Raw genomic sequence first — 19,338 nt, forward strand, 5'->3', positions numbered from 1 at the left:
AGTATTCATAATATAAAATTTACTCTGTATGAATTGAAATTTCAAAGATTATGTCATGTTTTAAATATTGCTATGAACGTTATACCAAAATTCTGTGTGACTCCTGTTTTTATAGTTAGATCAAATTCCTCCTGGATATGAAAGAACATTATATTTAGTAATATAATTTCAGTCCTGTGAAGGGAATGCAATGTGAGTCACTGTGTCAGAGTGTGGAATAACTTGGAAGGGAAAATATCTGTATCAGAATGGTACAGTTCTGGGTGATTTGGGGAAGAAAAAAAAACTTTTTAAAGATAAAGTTGCTTTGTATAGTTTCTACAGTCCTGAGTCACATATCTGTGTCACTGCTTTTCTTCTGTTATTTTTCATAGATTAAGAGACAGCAGGCACATGATAGGAAACTTGAATTTGCAGATGCGAACCTGCCAGAAAAGCAAACAGACTTTTTATCGACTCATCCTCAGATGACCAATTTGCAAGACATTGGTAAATTTGGATTATATACCATTATGTGGTTTTTGTATCAAATGTTCAGTAATTTGACTTTTTACTTTAAAATCTGAGACAACTTAGTGCCTTTGGCATTTCACGATAACCCTCTTTGGTCTCAGTTTTCTCATCTTTAAAATGAGAGGCTTGGACTGTCTATGCCTTCCTACATCTTACATTTCCTGGTTCTAAACTGTTTTCTATTTAAAGACAAAATTGGTAGGTGTAGTGATATTGTTGCCATGAAGATAGAAAAAATGATCTTGATTTACACGATTCATGTTTTCTTATCATAAGTCTACATGAGTTTAGATTGATACCCAAGTTATACTATTAAAAAACATTATCTTCCAAAGAAGAATGAATATTCTCCTACTTCAAAAAAGTGATTTTGGTATTTCATTGAGAAACTCATATTGAAATGTGTATTTTCTTCTATTCATGTAACTTAGATGTTAGTCATAAAAGCAAGTTACCTCCACTGCAAGATACTGAAAAAATGAAACAACTTGAAGGACAGGTTCAAGAATTAGAAAACCTCGTATCCTCTTTGCAGCAGCAATTGAAAGAAACTGAAGAAAATTATGAGGCAGAGATTCATTCTTTGCAGGAAAGACTTCAAGCTGTCAATGAGTCCACAATTCAGCCAAGGTATCCGTCAACTTATAATTTCATTCAGTAGTATTTGTAGTTTAGTAGCACTCATAATATGGTTGTTTTAAGAAAAAAATGTAACTTAAACAACTTTGCTTGAAAGAGATGAGCTGTAGCATTGTCAAGAAATAAGGACAGGAGGTAATTCTTCATCTCTGAAATGGGTGAAGTAAAGGTTAGTGTCAACCACATATATTTTATAACAGGATTGTTAATTACAGCTTTACTTTCTAAAGAGGCTCTTTGGTATGAATAGGCTAAGGCACACCAGGCGGTGTGCACATGTTTGTTTTTTATTGTGTGCTTAGTCTTTGCTACTTTGATATAGGCAGTACACGAAGGATATAAGATATGATCACTCCAGTCATAGCTGGACTTTCTCCACCTGGTTGTCTAATACTTGGATTTACCACGTCCAGAATACCCACTCTGAATCTTCCCCTCAAAATCTGCTCCTTCTGCAGCCATCTGACTCCATCTCTGGTGACTCCCCTTTCAAACCACACTTCTGTCAAGAAAGTCTGTTATCTCTATTTCCAAGACAAATCTGAACTGTGCCACTTCTCACCAGGCCCCTAGTCCCTGCCATCATCATGTCTCATGTGGACTACTGCTTTTATCGTAACTCTTCTCTAGAGTCTGTTCTCTACACAGTTCCAAAGCTTTGCTTTTAAAATTTAAGACAAGTCATGTTATTCCAGGGCTCTTCTGTCCTTAATGTGCCTTCCCAGATCCTTACTTACTGGGTTCTGTTTCTCTCTGAATCTATCTCCTGCTGCCCTGGCTTGTGACTTACTACTAGAATGCCACATAATCTCCTCGAGATCCTCAAGCTGTCGGGATGCTCCTGCTTTGAGAATTTCTCTTCTCATTGCTGTTCCTTCTACCTGGGTTGATCTTTCTCTAGGTTATTTGCATGCCCAACACTCTCACCTCTTCGGGTCTTTACTCAGGTGTCATGTTCTCATGAGGCCTGTCCTCGTTACCTGATTTAAATTAAAATCATCCCTTAGAACTCTACACATGAGTTTCCTGTTTTGTTTTTCTGTATTAATGTTATGTCATGTATATTTTGTTGTTGTTCAGTCACTGAGTTGTGTCCAGCTCTTTGCGGCCCCATGGACTCTAGTCCACCAGGCTCCTCTGTCCATGGAACTTCCCAGGCAAGAACACTGGAGTGGGTTGCCATTTCCTTCTCCAGGGAATCTTCCCAACCCAGGGATCAAACCCACGTCTCTTGCTTGGCAGGCAGATGCTTTACCACTGAGCCACCTGGGAAGTGTGTTTTATATATATGTAACTATAAAGATAAGGGTATATATATGTATTTATATGTATATGTATAGATAGATAGGAGGGAAGGTTTATTTATTTGTTTATATTATCTGTCCCCTGTGTTGGACTTCAAGCTTTGTTAAGGGAATTTTTGTCTATGTAATTTCCTATATCCCAAATCCTATAATAATTCCCTACGAATAGTTGGTGCTCAGTAAATATTTGTTAAAATGATTGAACAACTTAAAATTTAGTCGGGAAATGTGTTGTAGTATTTTACTAGCTCTATAAAGTCCTCAGAGTTTTAACCTAACTTTGACTGGCTCTGCTGCTCTAGGACTGATACCTCCATAGGTACTTGTTACTGAAACCTGAAGAGAATTTTTGTGTTTTGGTGTGTGTGTGTGTTGAAGACAAACCACTGAGTGTCCTCACTTCATTGGAAGCACTCTGTTTCTGCTGCTTTTATTCAGCGTCTGTATATCGGCTTTGGAATTATTTACCCCACATTGACACAGCTTTACAAAGCTTCCATTTTATTTGAGGTCATTGGTTCCCAGACTTTACGATGCATTAAACATTGGAGGTTTTTGAAATTTAATACTATTTTTCAACTACATAAAATTGCAAATTACTGGATTTTACATTTGAAGCACGAGTAGATTCAGTAGCTTTGACATAGATTCTGGTCATTTGTATTTATACAAGATGATTCTGATGCAGGCAGTCCATAGATTGACATTTGGAAAATACTACTTTAGATTTTTTTATATGAAAGAAAATAAGTGGATAACAAGAACTCATAACCTTTTAACGTATTTCAAGTAGCCTTCCTTTAATTAGTGATGTTTTCTCTCCGAAGCATGAAGAAAAGGAAAATCTCTGGAAGAGCAGATCTACTTTGCTGTTCCTACACTTGGGCTTTTGCCAACTTATTGTGCTTTTCAGAGTTTCTGAAATAATCAATCAAAATGTATTAACAGTACCTTTCAACCAAAACCATTAGTTTTCTCTTAGATCCCAGCAATGAGGTTTATTGACTGCCATATTCTCTCCTATGAATATGTAATTAAAGTTATTTCTTATGAAATATCACTACATATTTGGAAACAGCTGTGGCACTTTTTGAATAAAGAGTATTTTGTTTTTCTAATATAGATTTGAGATAGTTTAAGAAAAATAATTGTCATTCATTTAACAAATATTTGGTAATGTTATCCATGAAACCTCTTGGGGCAGTAGTATGGAGTTGCAACAGCTATGGACTTTAGAGTCAGACAAACCTGTATTTGACTCCCAGTTGGACCCTTGAGCCGCCATTTGATCTTAGGCAGATATTTGAACATATCTAAGTAATACGTGCTGTGCTCAGTTGTGTTCAACCATCTGTGACCCCATGGACTGCAGCCCACCAGGCTCTTCTGTCCATGGGATTCTCCAAGAAGAATATTGGAATGGTTGCCATTTCCTTCTGCAGGGGATCTTCCCGACCCAGGGATTGAACTCACATCTTCTGCATTGGCAGGTGGATTCTTTACCTCTGAGCCACCTCTTTGAAACCCATGTCTAAGTAATACTGAGGATAAAAACTACCTTAGGACCATGAGGGTTAAAAGAAACCGTGACTGGAAAGTCAGTCAGTTCAGTCGCTCAGTCATGTCCGACTCTTTGCGACCCCATGGACTGCAGCACGCCAGACTTCCCTGTCCATCACCAACTGCCAGAGCTTGCTGAAACTCATGTCCATCAAGTCGGTGATGTCATCCAACCATCTCGTCCTCTGTCGTCCCCTTCTCTTCCTGCCTTGAATCTTTCTCAGCATCAGAGTCTTTTCCTATGAGTCAGTTCTTCACATTAGGTGGCCAAAGTATTGGAGCTTCAGCATCAGTCCTTCCAATGAATATTCAGGACTGATTTCCTTTAGGAGTAACTGGTTTGATCTCCTTGCAGTCCAGGGGACTCTCAAGAGTCTTCTCCAATACCACAGTTCAAAAGCATCAATTCTTCTGTGCTCAGCTTTCTTTATAGTCCAGTTCTTAGATCCATAAATGACTTCTGGAAAATCCATAGCTTTGACTAGACGTACCTTTATTGGCAGAGTAATGTTTCTGCTTTTTAATATGCTGTCTAGGTTGGTCATAACTTTTCTTCCAAGGAGCAAGCATCTTTTAATTTCATGACTGCAGTGATTTTGGAGCCCCAAAATATAAAATCTCTCACTGTTGCCATAGTTTCCCCATTTATTTGCCATGAAGTGATGGGACCAGATGCCATGATCTTAGTTTTCTGAATTGTGAGTTTTAAGCCAAATTTTTCACTCTCTTCTTTCACTTTCATCAAGAGGCTCTTTAGTTCCTCTTCACTTTCTGCCACAAGAGTGGTGTCATCTGCATATTCGAGGTTATTGCTGTTTCTCCTGGCAGTCTTGATTGCAACTTGTGCTTCATCCAGCCTGGCATTTCACATGATGTACTCTGCATGTAAGTTAAATAAGCAGGGTAACAATATGTAGCCTTGAGGAACTCCTTTCCCAGTTTGGAACCAGGCCATTGTTCCATGTCCACTTTTAACTGTTGCTTCTTGACCTGCATACAGGTGTCTCAGGAGACAGGTAAGGTGGTCTGGTATTCCCATCTCTTGAAGAATTTTCCACCATTTGTTGTGATCCACAGAGTCAAAGTCTTTGGCATAATCAATAAAGCAGAATTAGATGTTTTTCTGGAATTCTCTTGCTTTTTCTATGATCCATTGGATGTTGTCTGTTGGATCTCTGGTTCTTCTGCCTTTTCTAAATCCAACTTAAACATCTGGAAGTTCTCGGTTCATGTAGTGTTGAAGCCTGGCTTGGAGAATTTTGGGTATTACTTTGCTAGTATTTGAGATGAGTGCAATTGTGCAGTAGTTTGAACATTCTTTGGCATTGCCTTTCTTTGGGACTGGAATGAAAACCGCCTTTTCCAGTCCTGTGACTGGAAAGAGACTTGGCTAGATGTTGTGGAGAAAACTTGAGATGTATGTAAAGTGACCCTTTACCTCAAGGGTCTTCCTTGATAGCTCAGATAGTAAAGAATCCCCCTGCAGTGCAGAGACCCCAGTTTGATTCCTGGGTCGGGAAGATCTCCTGGAGAAGGGATAGGTTACCCACATTCTTGGGCTTCCCTCATGGTTCAGCTCATAAAGAATCCACCTGCAGTGTGGAAGACCTGGGATCGATCCCTGGGTTGGAAAGATCCCCTGGAGAAGGGAACGGCTATCCACTCCAATATTCTAACCTGGAGAATTCCATGAGTCATATAGTCCCTGGGGTCAGAAAGAGTCAGACAGGACTGAGCAACTGACACTTCACTTCACTCACCTCAAGGGACTTCAGTCCAGTCATTGAAATGATATTTATTCATAGAACAATAATTTCTAAAGTGATTGGGGAATATAACATGATGATACAGCCAAAGTGCTGGAATATAAAGCCATGAGTTTGTGGCATTTTTCACTGCCCGTTGCTGCACATTTCTGTAATGGTGCTTTTTGCAGTGGCTGCAGGAGAAATGGAAATAAAGGGAATACTGTGAGATGTTGGGATGGAAGGAATCTTGGGAGCAAAACAGAGGAAAGATGACCTGTATTGTAGCTAGAGAATATGGAGGCTTATGATGTGTTAATATAAGTAAAGAAATCATGCAGGTGGAAGGTTAGGACCTTAATTATAAGATGGAAACAATGAATTTGATTTTAGGTAGTCTGTTTTTTTGAATTTGGGATGAACATTTTCAAAGGATATAAGGCTACAGAATTAAGTCATTGTGGACTTGGCAGCATTTTTTTTTCTCTTTTTTTAATTTGGGTCTCTATGGATAAATAATGTGGGGGATCTTTCATGGGCTGTGAAAATGAGACATGAAGCAAAGGATCAGAACAGTGTATGCAAGAAGATATGAAGAAACAGATGAAATGATAAAAAAAGATAAACGAACCAGGAAAGGGCAGAGAATAAAGACAAGAAAAATGAGTTTTTATGATAATTTAACATGAATATAGAAGATATATAGGGAGTTCACAACAGAAGAAACTTTTGTGGTCAGCATCACAAAGAATGCTACTTCTTCGTACATTCCTATTTGAAAGGATGTATAATCTCAAAAATAAAGACATACGTCTTCTAAGAAAGTTTTAAAATCATTGAGACTGTCTGTTGAAGTTTTGAGAAAATACTTAAATGGTATGATTATGGAATTAAATTAATGTAACATTTTAAAATATGGCATTATTTTAAATTTTAAAAATTAAAATTACAAGATTTTATCAGGTAGAAATATCTATAGATGTATGCAGGGATAACATTTGTGAGATCTCTATTGTAGCATTATTTGTAGTAGTGAACATCTGGAAGTGACCCAGAATAAAGACATGAATACCAAAAGATACATGAATACATGAAAAACAAAAAATTTCAGAAGTAGTTATGAATAAAATTACGAATGTTTCTCATTGTCACTATACCCCTATTCCTCTAGAGGCAATCATTGTTACTTTTGATATGTATTCTTCCAGACTTTTTTCACTCTGCATGTGTGTGTAAATTTTTAATAAAAATGAGATTTTATAAACTTGCTTACTCAATAATAGCATAGGTAACTATTAAAAAATATCTCTACTTATAAACAGCTCCATGCCATACATTTGTAGTAGACTTTATAAAATGGCATAAAATTCAGGGATAATCTGTTAAATATTCACGTAATTCTGCTGCTTTACTTTTAAGTGAAAAAATTAGTAAAAAATAATGAGTTATGTTACAATACACCACTGCCCCAACACATGTTTATGCATGCTATAAATTTACTTACAGTAAAATTCACACACAACACTAATCCTTTCATCCTCTTTTATTTATATTTAGCTTCTCCCTTGATTCAGTGGTAATTACTGAGTCTGATGTACAGAAAACGACATACCCAACAAGTTGTCTAGAACAGAACTTTGATGGCGGTACAGAGGTATTTTTAAACTGTTATGTACACTAATTGTATTTTTGTTACTATCATTTTAATGTCTGTGATTTAATAGTTATCCAATAAATAGTTGCTGAGAATTAAGTATAGTAAAAATGAGAATAAAGATCCAGAAGAATATATAAAGTGAAGAAATTTGATATACTGGAATGGGTTGCTGTTGCGTCCTCCAGAGGATCTTCCCCACCCAGGGGTTGAACCCGAGTCTCTGCATTGGCAGGAGGGTTTTTACCATTAGTACCACTTTGTAAGCCTGATGTGCTTTCACAGCATAGGAAAAACACAGAAAAGTTAAAATTGAGAGGTTTTATTTCCCCCTAAATGTATTCTGGTTTAAAATTTGTCTTGTTTTATATAACATGGGCTGTATCGTGAGTTAATTTCAGTGCCCTGAACTTTACAAGAAATTAGTTTCAAAAAAAGAGAAACAGCTTTTCTTCCTACCATGAGAAGTTGAACTAGACTATCTCTAGAGTTTTCTTTAGGAATTCTCAAAATTCAATACGCCTAGGGCTAGGACATTGGATAAGGCTTTTTTCAGCACAGGCCATACAGTATAGAAAAGTCCCTCATCTTTTCCAGTATATCTCATCTAGCCAAACCACCTTTTGCCTCTCCTCAACACTGTGTATATTCCCAATTTGTGGCCACTTTTCCCAAACATAACTGTGAAACCCTGGGCTTCATTCAGTAAATTTTTAGTTCTTAAATAGTATCTTTTCTTCCCCCACTCTAGAACTGTACATTAGTAATTGTTAGCATGCTTCTCAGTTTGCATTTTAGTTAACTTCACAATAGTAAGTAAAGTTAATTTAGTAGAATTATATAGTAGAATTTATTCACTAGAACTATTGCTTTTAATTGAGCAACAGTTTATTTACTTATTAAAGCTTTTAAGAAACTTTCTAAAGAATAGAAATCTTTTGAGAAAAGTTTAAAAATAAGTGTATAATTAGTACAAATAAATGTCATATTTGCTTTTTAATTTAGTACTCTGGTGAATTTGGAGTGAAAAGGGAAACAACCTTGGTTAAGTTGCTGGAGAAACAGTACCAGGAACGGTTAGAAGAAGAAGTGGCTAAGGTAAGTACAGTGTATGAAAGATAATACTGTTGTCTGTGTTCCCTTTGAGCCTTCAAAAAATACTGATTTTATTGACGATAATGCACTGGTTTTTGTTGTAAATTTTACACTTAGTTCTTTTAACTTGTCAGATACTGTAACTATCCACCGTTGCCTTAGAATGGAATGTTCTGTGAATTTTTCTATGAGAAAAGCATTCTTCTCTTTATGTAGAATAGCAGTTAGAAACTTGTCAGAGTTATAAATTTGTTACCCTGTGAGTAGTACCATAGGAAGAAGTTTGGCCTTCCTGAAAGGTGGAGGATGTGATAGGAAATGAGAAAGGATATGCTTGGTCTTTTATATTAATACATTAGTTTTACCTGCCTCCTCCCAGAGAAGTAGAACATGTGTGCATGCTCAGTCACTCAGGGGTGTCTGACTCTTTGCAACCCCGTGGACTGCCAGTCTCCTGGCAGTCTCCTCTGTCCATGGAATTTTCCAGGCAGGAAGTGGGTTGCCATCGCCTCCTCCAGGAGATCTCCCGACCCAGGGATCAAACTCACATCTCTGTGTCTCCTCTATTACCAGGCATATTCTTTACCACTGAGCCATCTGGAAAGTCTGTTTCCTGAAATATGGGGATTATTTAGGGACTGATGGAAGCCTGTACCCAACTTCATTCCTTCATCCTTCTCCTGAGGGAAAAAGGCTGCTCTAGTCCACAGGAAAGAGAGCCTTGGGCTTGCGAATCTTGGTGGAGGGAATTTTCACCTGCAGGCAGAATGTTTGACTGAAGATAATCACTCTCCTGCTTACCACAAAGTAATGGATTCTGGAAAAGCTTGGCTCAGAAACACATCTGGACCCCAGAAGGGAGGTCAGGTGTGGTCTCCTGTAAGTGTGGGGTTCTTCCTCTGAGAGCCCGAGGGGAACTGAACAGGTAGACTGTGTCTTTCCTGAGCCTGACCTGGGGGATGCATGGAGTCCAGGGGGCCACGAGGCTTCCTCCAGGTGCCTCTTCAGGGGGCTTGCAGCCTGCTTGCTTCTACAGCACTGACCTAGGAGGTAGAAACTGTCACCTTCCCCTTCTTAGAGAACCGCTGAACTTAGGATGCTGGATCTGAGTGCAGAGTAACCAGCAAATAAAAAGACAGGTGGCTGTGATGTTTATGACTAGAGATGCTCTTAGCTGCCATGCCCAGAACTATTCTTGTAAACTCCTGAATACCACATGTACTACCTCCTATACCATTACGATTCCATTTCTTTGTCTCTGAATTCTCTTTTAAAATGCATATTCCTAATTGGGTTCTTATTTTGGAATAGTTGGATTCTGAGTTTGTCTTGCTTGTTTTTTATAGTATTTAAACTGTTCTGGTGTAACAGTCCTACTGGAGTATATGCATTTTAGTGGAAGAGGAAGGGTAGAATTTACAGGAAATGCATAAAGAATTAGATTAAACATAAATTAGACGAGGCGGTCAATATGCAAGGAAGTATTGGGTCATAAGGACCTACGCACTTACATATTTGAATCGAATGACTTTGTTCAAAGTGAGCAGTGAGGCACCAGGACTCCTCTGGCAGACCAGTGGTTAAGACTTTTCCTTCCAGTGCAGGGGGTTCAGGTTCAATCCCTGGTCAGGGAGCTTGTGTCTCATAAGCCTTGTGGCCAAACAGACAAACAACAGTGTAACAGATTCAATAAAGACTTTTATTTTTTTATTTTTTATTTTTTTTATTTTTTTTAAATTTTTATTTTTCAGTGGGTTTTGTCATACATTGATATGAATCAGCCATAGAGTTACACGAATTCCCCATCCCGGTCTCCCATCCCACCTCCCTCCTCATCAATAAAGACTTTTAAAGTGGCCCATGTCAAAAAAACCTTTTAAAAAAAAAGTGAAGCACCATCACTTTTTTTTTTTTAATTTTATTAGTTGGAAGCTAATTGCTTGACAATATTGTAGTGGTTTTTGCCATACATTGACATGGATCAGCCATGGATTTACATGTGTTCCCCATCCCGATCCCCCCATCCGATCCCTCTGGGTCTTCCCAGTGCACCAGCCCTGAGCACTTGTCTCATGCATCCAACCTGGGCTGGTGATCTGTTTCACCCTTGATAGTATACTTGTTTCAATGCTGTTCTCTCAGAACATCCCACCCTCGCCTTCTCCCACAGAGTCCCAAAGTCTGTTCTGTACATCTGTGTCTCTTTTACTGTTTTGCATATAGGGTGAGCGTTACCATCTTTTAAAATTCCATATATATGCGTTAGTATACTGTACTGGTGTTTATCTTTCTGGCTTACCTCACTCTGTATAATGGGCTCCAGTTTCATCCATCTCATTAGAACTGATTCAAATGAATTCTTTTTAATGGCTGAGTAATACTCCATGGTGTATATGTACCATAGCTCCTTATCCATTCTTCTGCTGATGGGCATCTAGGTTGCTTCCATGTCCTGGCTATTATAAACAGTGCTGCGATGAACATTGGGCACCATCACTTTTATACAGCTCTCACTATCTAGTTCTTTTAGAGAGTTGCAGGGCTTTCTCTTTTACTTATCTCTTACATAAACTTCTCAAGTGAAATGTTTGTAGCAGGGTATCCTAGTATAGTAGTTAAGAATATGAGGCTTGGGATAGGATTAGATTTGCAGTCTTAGGAAAATTACTTAACTATTCAGTGTCAGTTCCCCCTATGCAAAAGAGGAGAATAATAGTAATAGTAATTCTTGTGAAGATTCAGTGAACTAATACATAAAAGGCTCCTATTTTGATTTATATTGTTCAGTTGCTCAAAAGTGCCTGACTCTGCTACCCCGTGGACTGTAGCACACCAGGCTTCCCCATCCTTCACCATCTCCTGGAGTTTGCCCAAACTCATGTGATGCCATCCAACCATCTCATCCTTTGTTGTCCCCTTTTCCTCCTACCCTCAGTCTTTCCCAGCATCAGGGTCTTTTCCCGTGAGTCAGCTCTTTGCATCAGGTGGCCAAAGTATTGGAGCTTCACCCTCAGCATCAGTCCTTCCAATGACTATTCAGGATTGATTTCCTTTAGGGTTGACTGGTTTGATATCCTTGCAGTCCAACAGACTCTCAAGAGTCTTCTCCAATTCCAACAGTTCAAAAGCATCAATTCTTTGGTGCCCAGCCTTCTTTATGGTCCAGCTGTCACATCCATACATGACTACTGGAAAAACCATAGCTTCAACTATATGGACCTTTGTTGGCAAGTAATGTCTCTGCTTTTTAATATGCTGTCTTGGTTTGTCATAATTTTTCTTCCAAGGAGTAAGCGTCTTTTAATTTCATGACTGCAGTCACCATCTGCAGTGATTTTGGAGCCCAAGAAAATAAAGTCTGTCACTGTTTTCATTGTTTCCCCATCTATTTGCCGTGAAGTGATGGGACTGGATGCCATAGACACTTAGAAGATAATAAAGACTCATAAATGACATCTTTTAAAGTAGCCTTACTACTGTGTTAATGGTGATGATATAAATATGTTTTGTGAAGCATCATTCATCAAACTTATAGCAGATCACTAGAGTACAGGTCAGTGAAGACCATTCCAGAGGCAGCCAAGGTATTGAGCTGGCCAAAAAGTTTATTCAGTTTTTCCATAGCATCTTACAGAAAAACCCAAATGAACTATTTGGCCAGCCCAATACTGTGCTCCAAGAGACAATGCTTGATGGCCCAGACTGGCCCTAGAACAGTGCATGAAAAGTGAGAGTTGCTTAGTGGTGTCCTGTACTTGGGGATCAGTGACCTGTAGCCCGCCAGGCTCCTCTGTCTGTGGAATTCTCCTGGCACGAATACTGGAGTGGGTAACCATTCTCTTCTCCAGGGGATCTTCCTGACCTAGGGAGCAAACCCATGTCTTTAGCATTGCTGGCAGATTCTTTCCTGTCTGAGCCACCAGGGAAGCCCCAGAATAGGACAGATTGTTTGTATTAGTCACCAGAACAGATGGGGTTATGCGCGATCCTATAAGAAGTTAGAAAAATATTGAGAAACATTGATTTAAAAGCACAGAGTATATAGAAGAAACCAGTAGAGTTAGTGATTGCTAACATGAATAACATTAGATTGAACCTGTGATTTGCATATGTACTGTTGAAAAAATAGACATTCATTAACATTTCATATCACTGCCAAGCAGTATTCTGAGTGCAGGGTATAGCAGAGGAAAAATAGATGAAATCATTGCTCCTGTAGACCTTATGCCTGTTGTTGTTGTTTAGCCACTAAGTCATGTCCAACTCTTTCATGTCCCCGTGGACTCTAGCCTGCTAGGCTTCTCTGCCCATGGGCTTTCCCAGGTAAGAATGCTGGAGTGGGTAGCCGTTTCCTTCTCCAGGGGATCTTCCCAACCCAGGGATTGAACCCACGAGTCCTGTACTGGCAGACGGATTCTTTACTAATGACCGCCTGTGAAGCCCCGACCTTTTATCTAGTTGGTGCAAGTAGACAATGTACAAGAGTAATAGATACTATGAAGAGAAAAACAAACCAGGGTAATAAGACTAGAAGATTCCATGGGGGGTGAGGTGGTTTTATTGTATGTAGGTAATGTGAAGAAAGCTGAGCGCCGAAAAATTGATGCTTTTGAACTGTGGTGTTGAAGAAGACTCTTGAGAGTCCCTTGGACTGCAAGGAGATCCAACCAGTCCATCCTAAAGGAGATCAGTCCTGGGTGTTCATTGGAAGGACTGATGTTGAAGCTGAAACTCTAATACTTTGGCCACCTGATGCAAAGAGTTGTCTCATTGGAAAAGACCCTGACGCTGGGAGGGATTGGGGGCAGGAGGAGAAGGGGACGACAGAGGATGAGATGGCTGGATGGCATCACCGACTCGATGGACATGAGTTTGAGTAAACTCTGGGAGTTGGTGATGGACAAGGAGGCCTGGCGTGCTGATTCATAAGGTCACAAAGAGTCAGACACGACTGAGCGACTGAACTGAACTGAATCACAGAAGACCTCACTTTTGAACTGTCATGAGGGGAGAGTCCAGATGAAAGGGGGAGAGTAAATCATGAAGATAACAGATTGAGCACCTTTTAAGAAAGTAGGATGCAAAAGAGAAAGTTAGCAGTTTTCCAGTGGATGTCTCCAAGAGGTGTCCAAGGAGAATTGGCAAGAATTTGAAAACCACCTGCCCAACTGCCAGCATTGCTGAGTTGGAGGATGGTTTGATTCAGTCCTTCTACCTTTGTATTCATGGGTTCCATTTGGAGAGATATTGTGAAACCCTGGTACAGATTTATTTCCTTAGCAGATGTAACTGCATACAGGAAGAGGAAATACAGGGAAAGAGGGGCAAGGACTTCCTCTTCCAGGGAAGATAGTACTGCAGGTAATTTTATCTAAGCAGCTGGAAGAATGGAGTTGCTGTTTACTTAGGTGTTAGATGTAAGATGAAAACAAATACAAAGGAGTAGTTTTTGAAGAGGAGTGGGTGACTTAAGTATTCAAATTTTGATCCATTAAATGAAAAACAGTCATTAAATGTGTAAATATAAATGATGAGAAATGACTGGATATATAAATGTAGAGTTCAGGAACTAAGACAAAACTCGACATGGAAATATGGTAGTATCTAGAGCCGTGTTTTTCAAACTGTGATATTAGAACTTCTTTTTAAGGCATGAAATTAAATTTGGTTTGGTACAGGATTTTGATATTAATGGAAACATTCAATTATATTAAACACATAGACAAACTACTTGTGTGTGCTTTGGTTCGCAGTATAAAATGTTTTATTTTTGTTGTTGTATGTGTATGTTTACCGTGGTTGCAGTAAGAAATATTGAAAAATATTAATACAGGAGTGTAAATAGAGTAGGGGCTGGAAACTGAGCCCAGAGAACGCCATTGTTTGAGGACAGAGAGATGAGGAAGAACAAAGGAAATGAAGAACTGGTAAATTAAATGTGGAAATGACAAAAGATTGCATCAGAGAAACCAATGATGAAAGTTTATTGTTGAGAATGTATCAAACTTTGTCAGACGTTTCTGATAAAGTCTTGAAAGGTTGAAACTACAAGTTAACCATTGGATTTTACAGTGTGCAGCCATCAGTGACTTTCACAAGAACACAGTTGATGGATGGTAGGGACAAACTCTTGGCAACCCACTCCAGTGTTCTTGCCTGGAGAATCCCGTGGACAGAGGAGCCTGGTGGGCTGCTGTCCCTGGGGTCACACAGAGTCGGACACGACTGAGCGACTTGAATGCATGCATGCATTGGAGAAGGAAATGGCGGCCCAATCCAGTGTTCTTGCCTAGAGAATCCCAGGGACAGAGGAGCCTGGTGGGCTGCTGTCCATGGTGTCGCACAGAGTCAGACACGACTGAAGCAACTTAGCAGCAGGAGCACCAGAGACAAACTCTGATCAGATTTGATTTGAGAGAGTGTGAAGGAGCAGAATGAAGAAATGAATAATTTTGAGTTGTTTTTAAAGAGGAGGAGAGAAGTACAATGCTAACTAAGGAGTGATGTAGGGAATCGAGTGGTAGATTGTTGTTGCTGTTTTGTTTTTGTTTAAGATGAAAGATACCACATCGTGTTTCTATGCTGATAGAAGCAATTGGGGAGAGAAGGAAAAAAATTGCTGATTTAAAAAGACAGGGAATAGTTGTTGGAGCAGTGTCCTTGAGTAGATGAGAAGAGTTGCAGATCCCCTGAAAAACTGCCATTAGATCGAAGCATGGTAGTTTAATTCATTGAAACAGGAAGGAAGGTAAGAATATTTGACTCATGATTCAGGTATGTTTTCAGATGCAGTATTTGGAGACTGTGGAAGTTCTTTTCTGATTACTTCTATTTTTCTCAGTTAAATAAAAAGCGAGCTCAGTACCTGAAATGAGAAAGGAAGAGATGATGTTGGAGCTTTAAGGAGAAAGCAAAGGGCTAAGAGAAGGAATAAGAAATGGAAAAGACACGGGAAATTGAGTAGAATTGTCCGGTATTACTAAGGGCTCACTTCAAGGATAGTGGTTATGATGTTAAAATAAGACCAGTCAGCTTGTTTTTTCATTTTTCTCCTCAGTTAAGTTCAGCTGCACAGGCACAGACTAGGCAGAGTTAATTGTAAACACAGGTGGAATTTGGTTAGATGGCACGGTGGTGAATAGAAAGGAGAGAATTACAAGGTAGTTAGTCTAAGCTTGGTTTTTATGTTTGCTTGCTTGTTTGTTTGTTTAGTTTCCAAAACACACGGTTCTTTTAATTATTTGTTATTCATTTCTAATCTAAATATGTATACAAAAGAAAGTGATCTTTATAATGACCAATTTTAAAAAATTTTCATTTGTAACTTAACATCTGGTCAGATTTTTGTTTGAGCACCAAAGAACTGATTCTTTTGAAAACTGGTAAAAAAAAGAAAAGAAAACTGGTGTTGGAGGAGACTCTTGAGAGTCCCTTGTACTGCATGGAGATCAAACCAGTCAATCCTAAAGGAATCAGTCCTGAATATTCATTGGAAGGACTGATGCTGAAGCTGAAGCTCCAATACTTTGGCCACCCGATGCAAAGAGCTGACTCATTCTAAAAGACCCTGATGCTGAGAAGGACTGAAGACAGAAGGACAAGGGGGTGGCAGAGGATGAGATGGTAGGATAGTGTCACCAACTGAGTGAACATCAATTTCAGCAAACGCCAAGAGATGGTGGAGGACAGAGGAGCCTGGCGTTCTGTAGTCCATGGAGTCGCAAATAGTCAGACATGACTTAGTGTCTGAACAACAATAGATGGTTCTCAGAGGCTTAGACCTCTCAGAGCCAAGGCTGCTGGTCACAATTTCTAGGTACCTATGGTGGGTAGAACTAAAATAAGCAGGAATTAAGGATCATAGTTGAAGTGGAAAATGAAATAGATTAGATTGAATTGTATCATCATGTTTACCAATGATGCTGAAAGCTCAACTTCTCTGTATACCAGTAATAAATCAAATCTCAGAGACAAAGTTTTGGGTGAAATAGAAAAGGATAGCTTTATTGCTTTGCCAGGCAATGGGAGACAGAGCAGGCTCCTGTACTCAAAAGCTATGTGTCCCAATCTGGGAGGATTTGATGCGGAGTTTTATAGCAATGGGGCTTCCCAGGTGGCGCAGTGGCAAAGGATCCACCTGCCAGTGCAGGAGATGCTGTTTATAGCAGTGGTCTCAGGGATGGGGTTTCTGACAAGATGAGGGTATGAGCTGGACTTGCACTCCCTTCATCTCTTCTCAGGTGGTGGGTCTTCTCATCTTGAAGAGCTTCTCTGGTCCCAGTAGCCAGCCTGAGCTTGTTTCTTGGCTGCTCCTTCCTTGACTAACAACTGTTGGAATCTGCCCTTTGGAAATTAGGGAAGGTCGTGGAGTCTGGATGTGGGGACCACAGGAAATGCGGACCAAAAAAGGCTTCCATGCCCAGGAACCCCACAGGGTCTCGCTCAGTTTCACTAATCCCACGAACCTAGTGCTGTACTTCTGGGAATTTACTGCAAGGAAATTGGAAAGAATATGTGTATGATATGGTTAAAGGGGTTTCATCACAGTGGTGTTTAAAATAGCCTTAAGGATGAATCACTCTGAATGTCCAGCATAGATAGTTGATTAAGTACATTTATAGTACATCTGTATAATATGAAACTTTAAACCCATTTAAAATTATATAGAAATGTATTTCTTGACTTGAAAAGATATTTACTATGGTTATGAAAACAGGTTATAGTATTAGAATATGACTGAGAAAAATGTTTGTCTATATCTCTTTATAACCCTCAGTTCAGTTCATCTAAATGTAAAGAAGAGGAAGATTTGGAAATGTATTTACTAAAGTGTTAATAGTGATTTGTCTTGGAGGAGAGAAATATAAGAGCTTTTATTTCCTTTTTAATTTCTGTATCAAACATTTACTGCTGTTATAGTAAGAGAATTTTTTATAATTATTGATTTTAAAAAGGCAGGCAGTAAAATGCTTTGATATTAGATTCATTATAAAACGGAGAATCTTTATCTTCTTATCACTTTATGCTAAGATTTCTTTTAGTTTAAAAGCACGAGGTCATCTTTTTTACTAAAATTTGCTTTTGTAATTCCTGCTAGTATTTAGAGATCTAATCCTTTCTTAAACTGAATCCTTTTTGATTACCTTATTTCTTCAGGTCATTGTGTCAATGAGTATAGCATTTGCTCAGCAAACTGAACTGTCCAGAATATCTGGGGAAAAAGAAGATGCTCCATCATCAGAAGCATCTACTCTCTGTCAGCAAGAGCATTACTTAAATGAAATGAAATTATCACAAGGTCAGACTGGTTTTCAGACTTTTGAGGCAACAGACAGGAAATTTAAAGAAGAATTTAAACCACTTAGTAAGGAGTTAGGAGAAGATGGAAAGGAAGTTCTGTTACCAAGCAAGGATCATCTCGACGATATACTAGAATCAAAGGACCATGAACTGACTATTTCAGAAGAAATGTTCTCCAAAGATAGAACATTTATGATCAGAGAATCTGTAAGTACACGTCCTTGAGTATAAAATATATTTTAAAAATTGTGACTTTTCTGATTATAAAAATATTGACAGTAATGTTGTTTAATGGAGAAGATAAGTATTCGATTCAATCTTGACCTGTGACTTTTAAAGTGAAAGTGAAGTTGTTCAGTCATGTCCGACTCTTTGCGACCCCATGGACTGTAGCCTACCAGGTTCCACCGTCCATGACATTTTCCAGGCAAGAATACTGGAGTGGGTTGCCATTTCCTTTTCCAGGAGATCTTCTCAGCCCAGGAATTGAACCTGGGTCTCCCGCATTGTAGGCAGACACCTTACCCTCTGAGCCACCAGGGAAAAGTGACTTTTATTAAAGTGTATGAATAAATGGCTTAATATTAATTATTAGATAAACTGGTTGGATTCGTAATATTTCTGTTTGTCTTATATACATTGTGCATGGTAAAACCTCGCTGTAAGTTGTACCCACATTAATTTTCAGTTAATTCAAATTATTATACTATAATTTGGCAATATGTATGATAAAATATTTGCTTAATAGGATAATAATCAGAAGGAAAGAGCTGCCCCTTACGATGATTTAAAGCATTCTCCTCTGTATACCCTTTACTTATTCATTAATGGAGGATCTGTACCTCAACTGTTTGTACCTTTAACAGAACATAGTAAATGCTACTTCTTTTAAAATTATCTTAATTCAAATTTTTTATTAATATTCATGACAGGTTATGTCTTTTTAGAAACATATTCAAATAAAATTGTCAACTCTTTTTGAAGTGCAAAACCTCTTTAACTTGCCAGCAACTGTTCAAGGCAGAATGATTTGTTTAAGTGTAGCTTTTTAGGACTTGTTGAAATCCAATAAGGTGTCGACTTCTTACAAGTTTGAGAAAGTGGAGTACAAGACTTTTATTTCCAAATAAACATTACTGAAGATTGTTTCTTTATTTTTTGAAGATTGTTTCTTATCAAGCAGTTCTCTACAGTACTCTGATGACCACTGCATAATATAAAGAGATAAAATTTCTCATTTTGTAAATTAAATTTTAAAATAGAAGAATTCCATTTATATTTTTCCTCATAAAATGTCAAGAGGAATAGTAGAGTTATTCATTATAAATAGGAGGAATCTTGAGTGTCTTTCCTTATTCTTCTCCTCCCTTTGATTTAGACTACATCTAAAATAACTGATAGTTATTTTGCTTTTGGAGAATAATATGTATAATAATAATTACCTTCACATTGATTTGAAATTATAAAGACAAATTTCTTAAATTATTTATGTTTTAGTTTAATAATGTGAAATTTAAAATGACATGCT

At 38.4% G+C, this 19,338-nt stretch overlaps 1 protein-coding gene across 6 annotated transcripts in view; it reads left to right on the forward strand.

Moving 5' to 3' along the window:
- Positions 1 to 19,338, forward strand: part of AKAP9 (A-kinase anchoring protein 9) — a 166,215-nt gene that overhangs the window by 75,431 nt on the left and 71,446 nt on the right. For all 6 annotated transcript variants that reach the window (XR_010663628.1, XM_065938573.1, XM_065938574.1 and 3 more), the window contains 5 exons: positions 375 to 489; positions 945 to 1,143; positions 7,319 to 7,415; positions 8,421 to 8,513; positions 17,667 to 18,017. Coding sequence is in view for 5 of the 6 variants with exons in the window: in XM_065938573.1 (XP_065794645.1) it covers positions 375 to 489; positions 945 to 1,143; positions 7,319 to 7,415; positions 8,421 to 8,513; positions 17,667 to 18,017 (855 nt within the window). In the remaining variant the exon portion in view is untranslated. The remainder of the gene's footprint in view (positions 1 to 374; positions 490 to 944; positions 1,144 to 7,318; positions 7,416 to 8,420; positions 8,514 to 17,666; positions 18,018 to 19,338) is intronic.

Source organism: Muntiacus reevesi, chromosome 6, assembly GCF_963930625.1.
Source record: "Muntiacus reevesi chromosome 6, mMunRee1.1, whole genome shotgun sequence".
Classification (NCBI taxonomy): domain Eukaryota; kingdom Metazoa; phylum Chordata; class Mammalia; order Artiodactyla; family Cervidae; genus Muntiacus; species Muntiacus reevesi.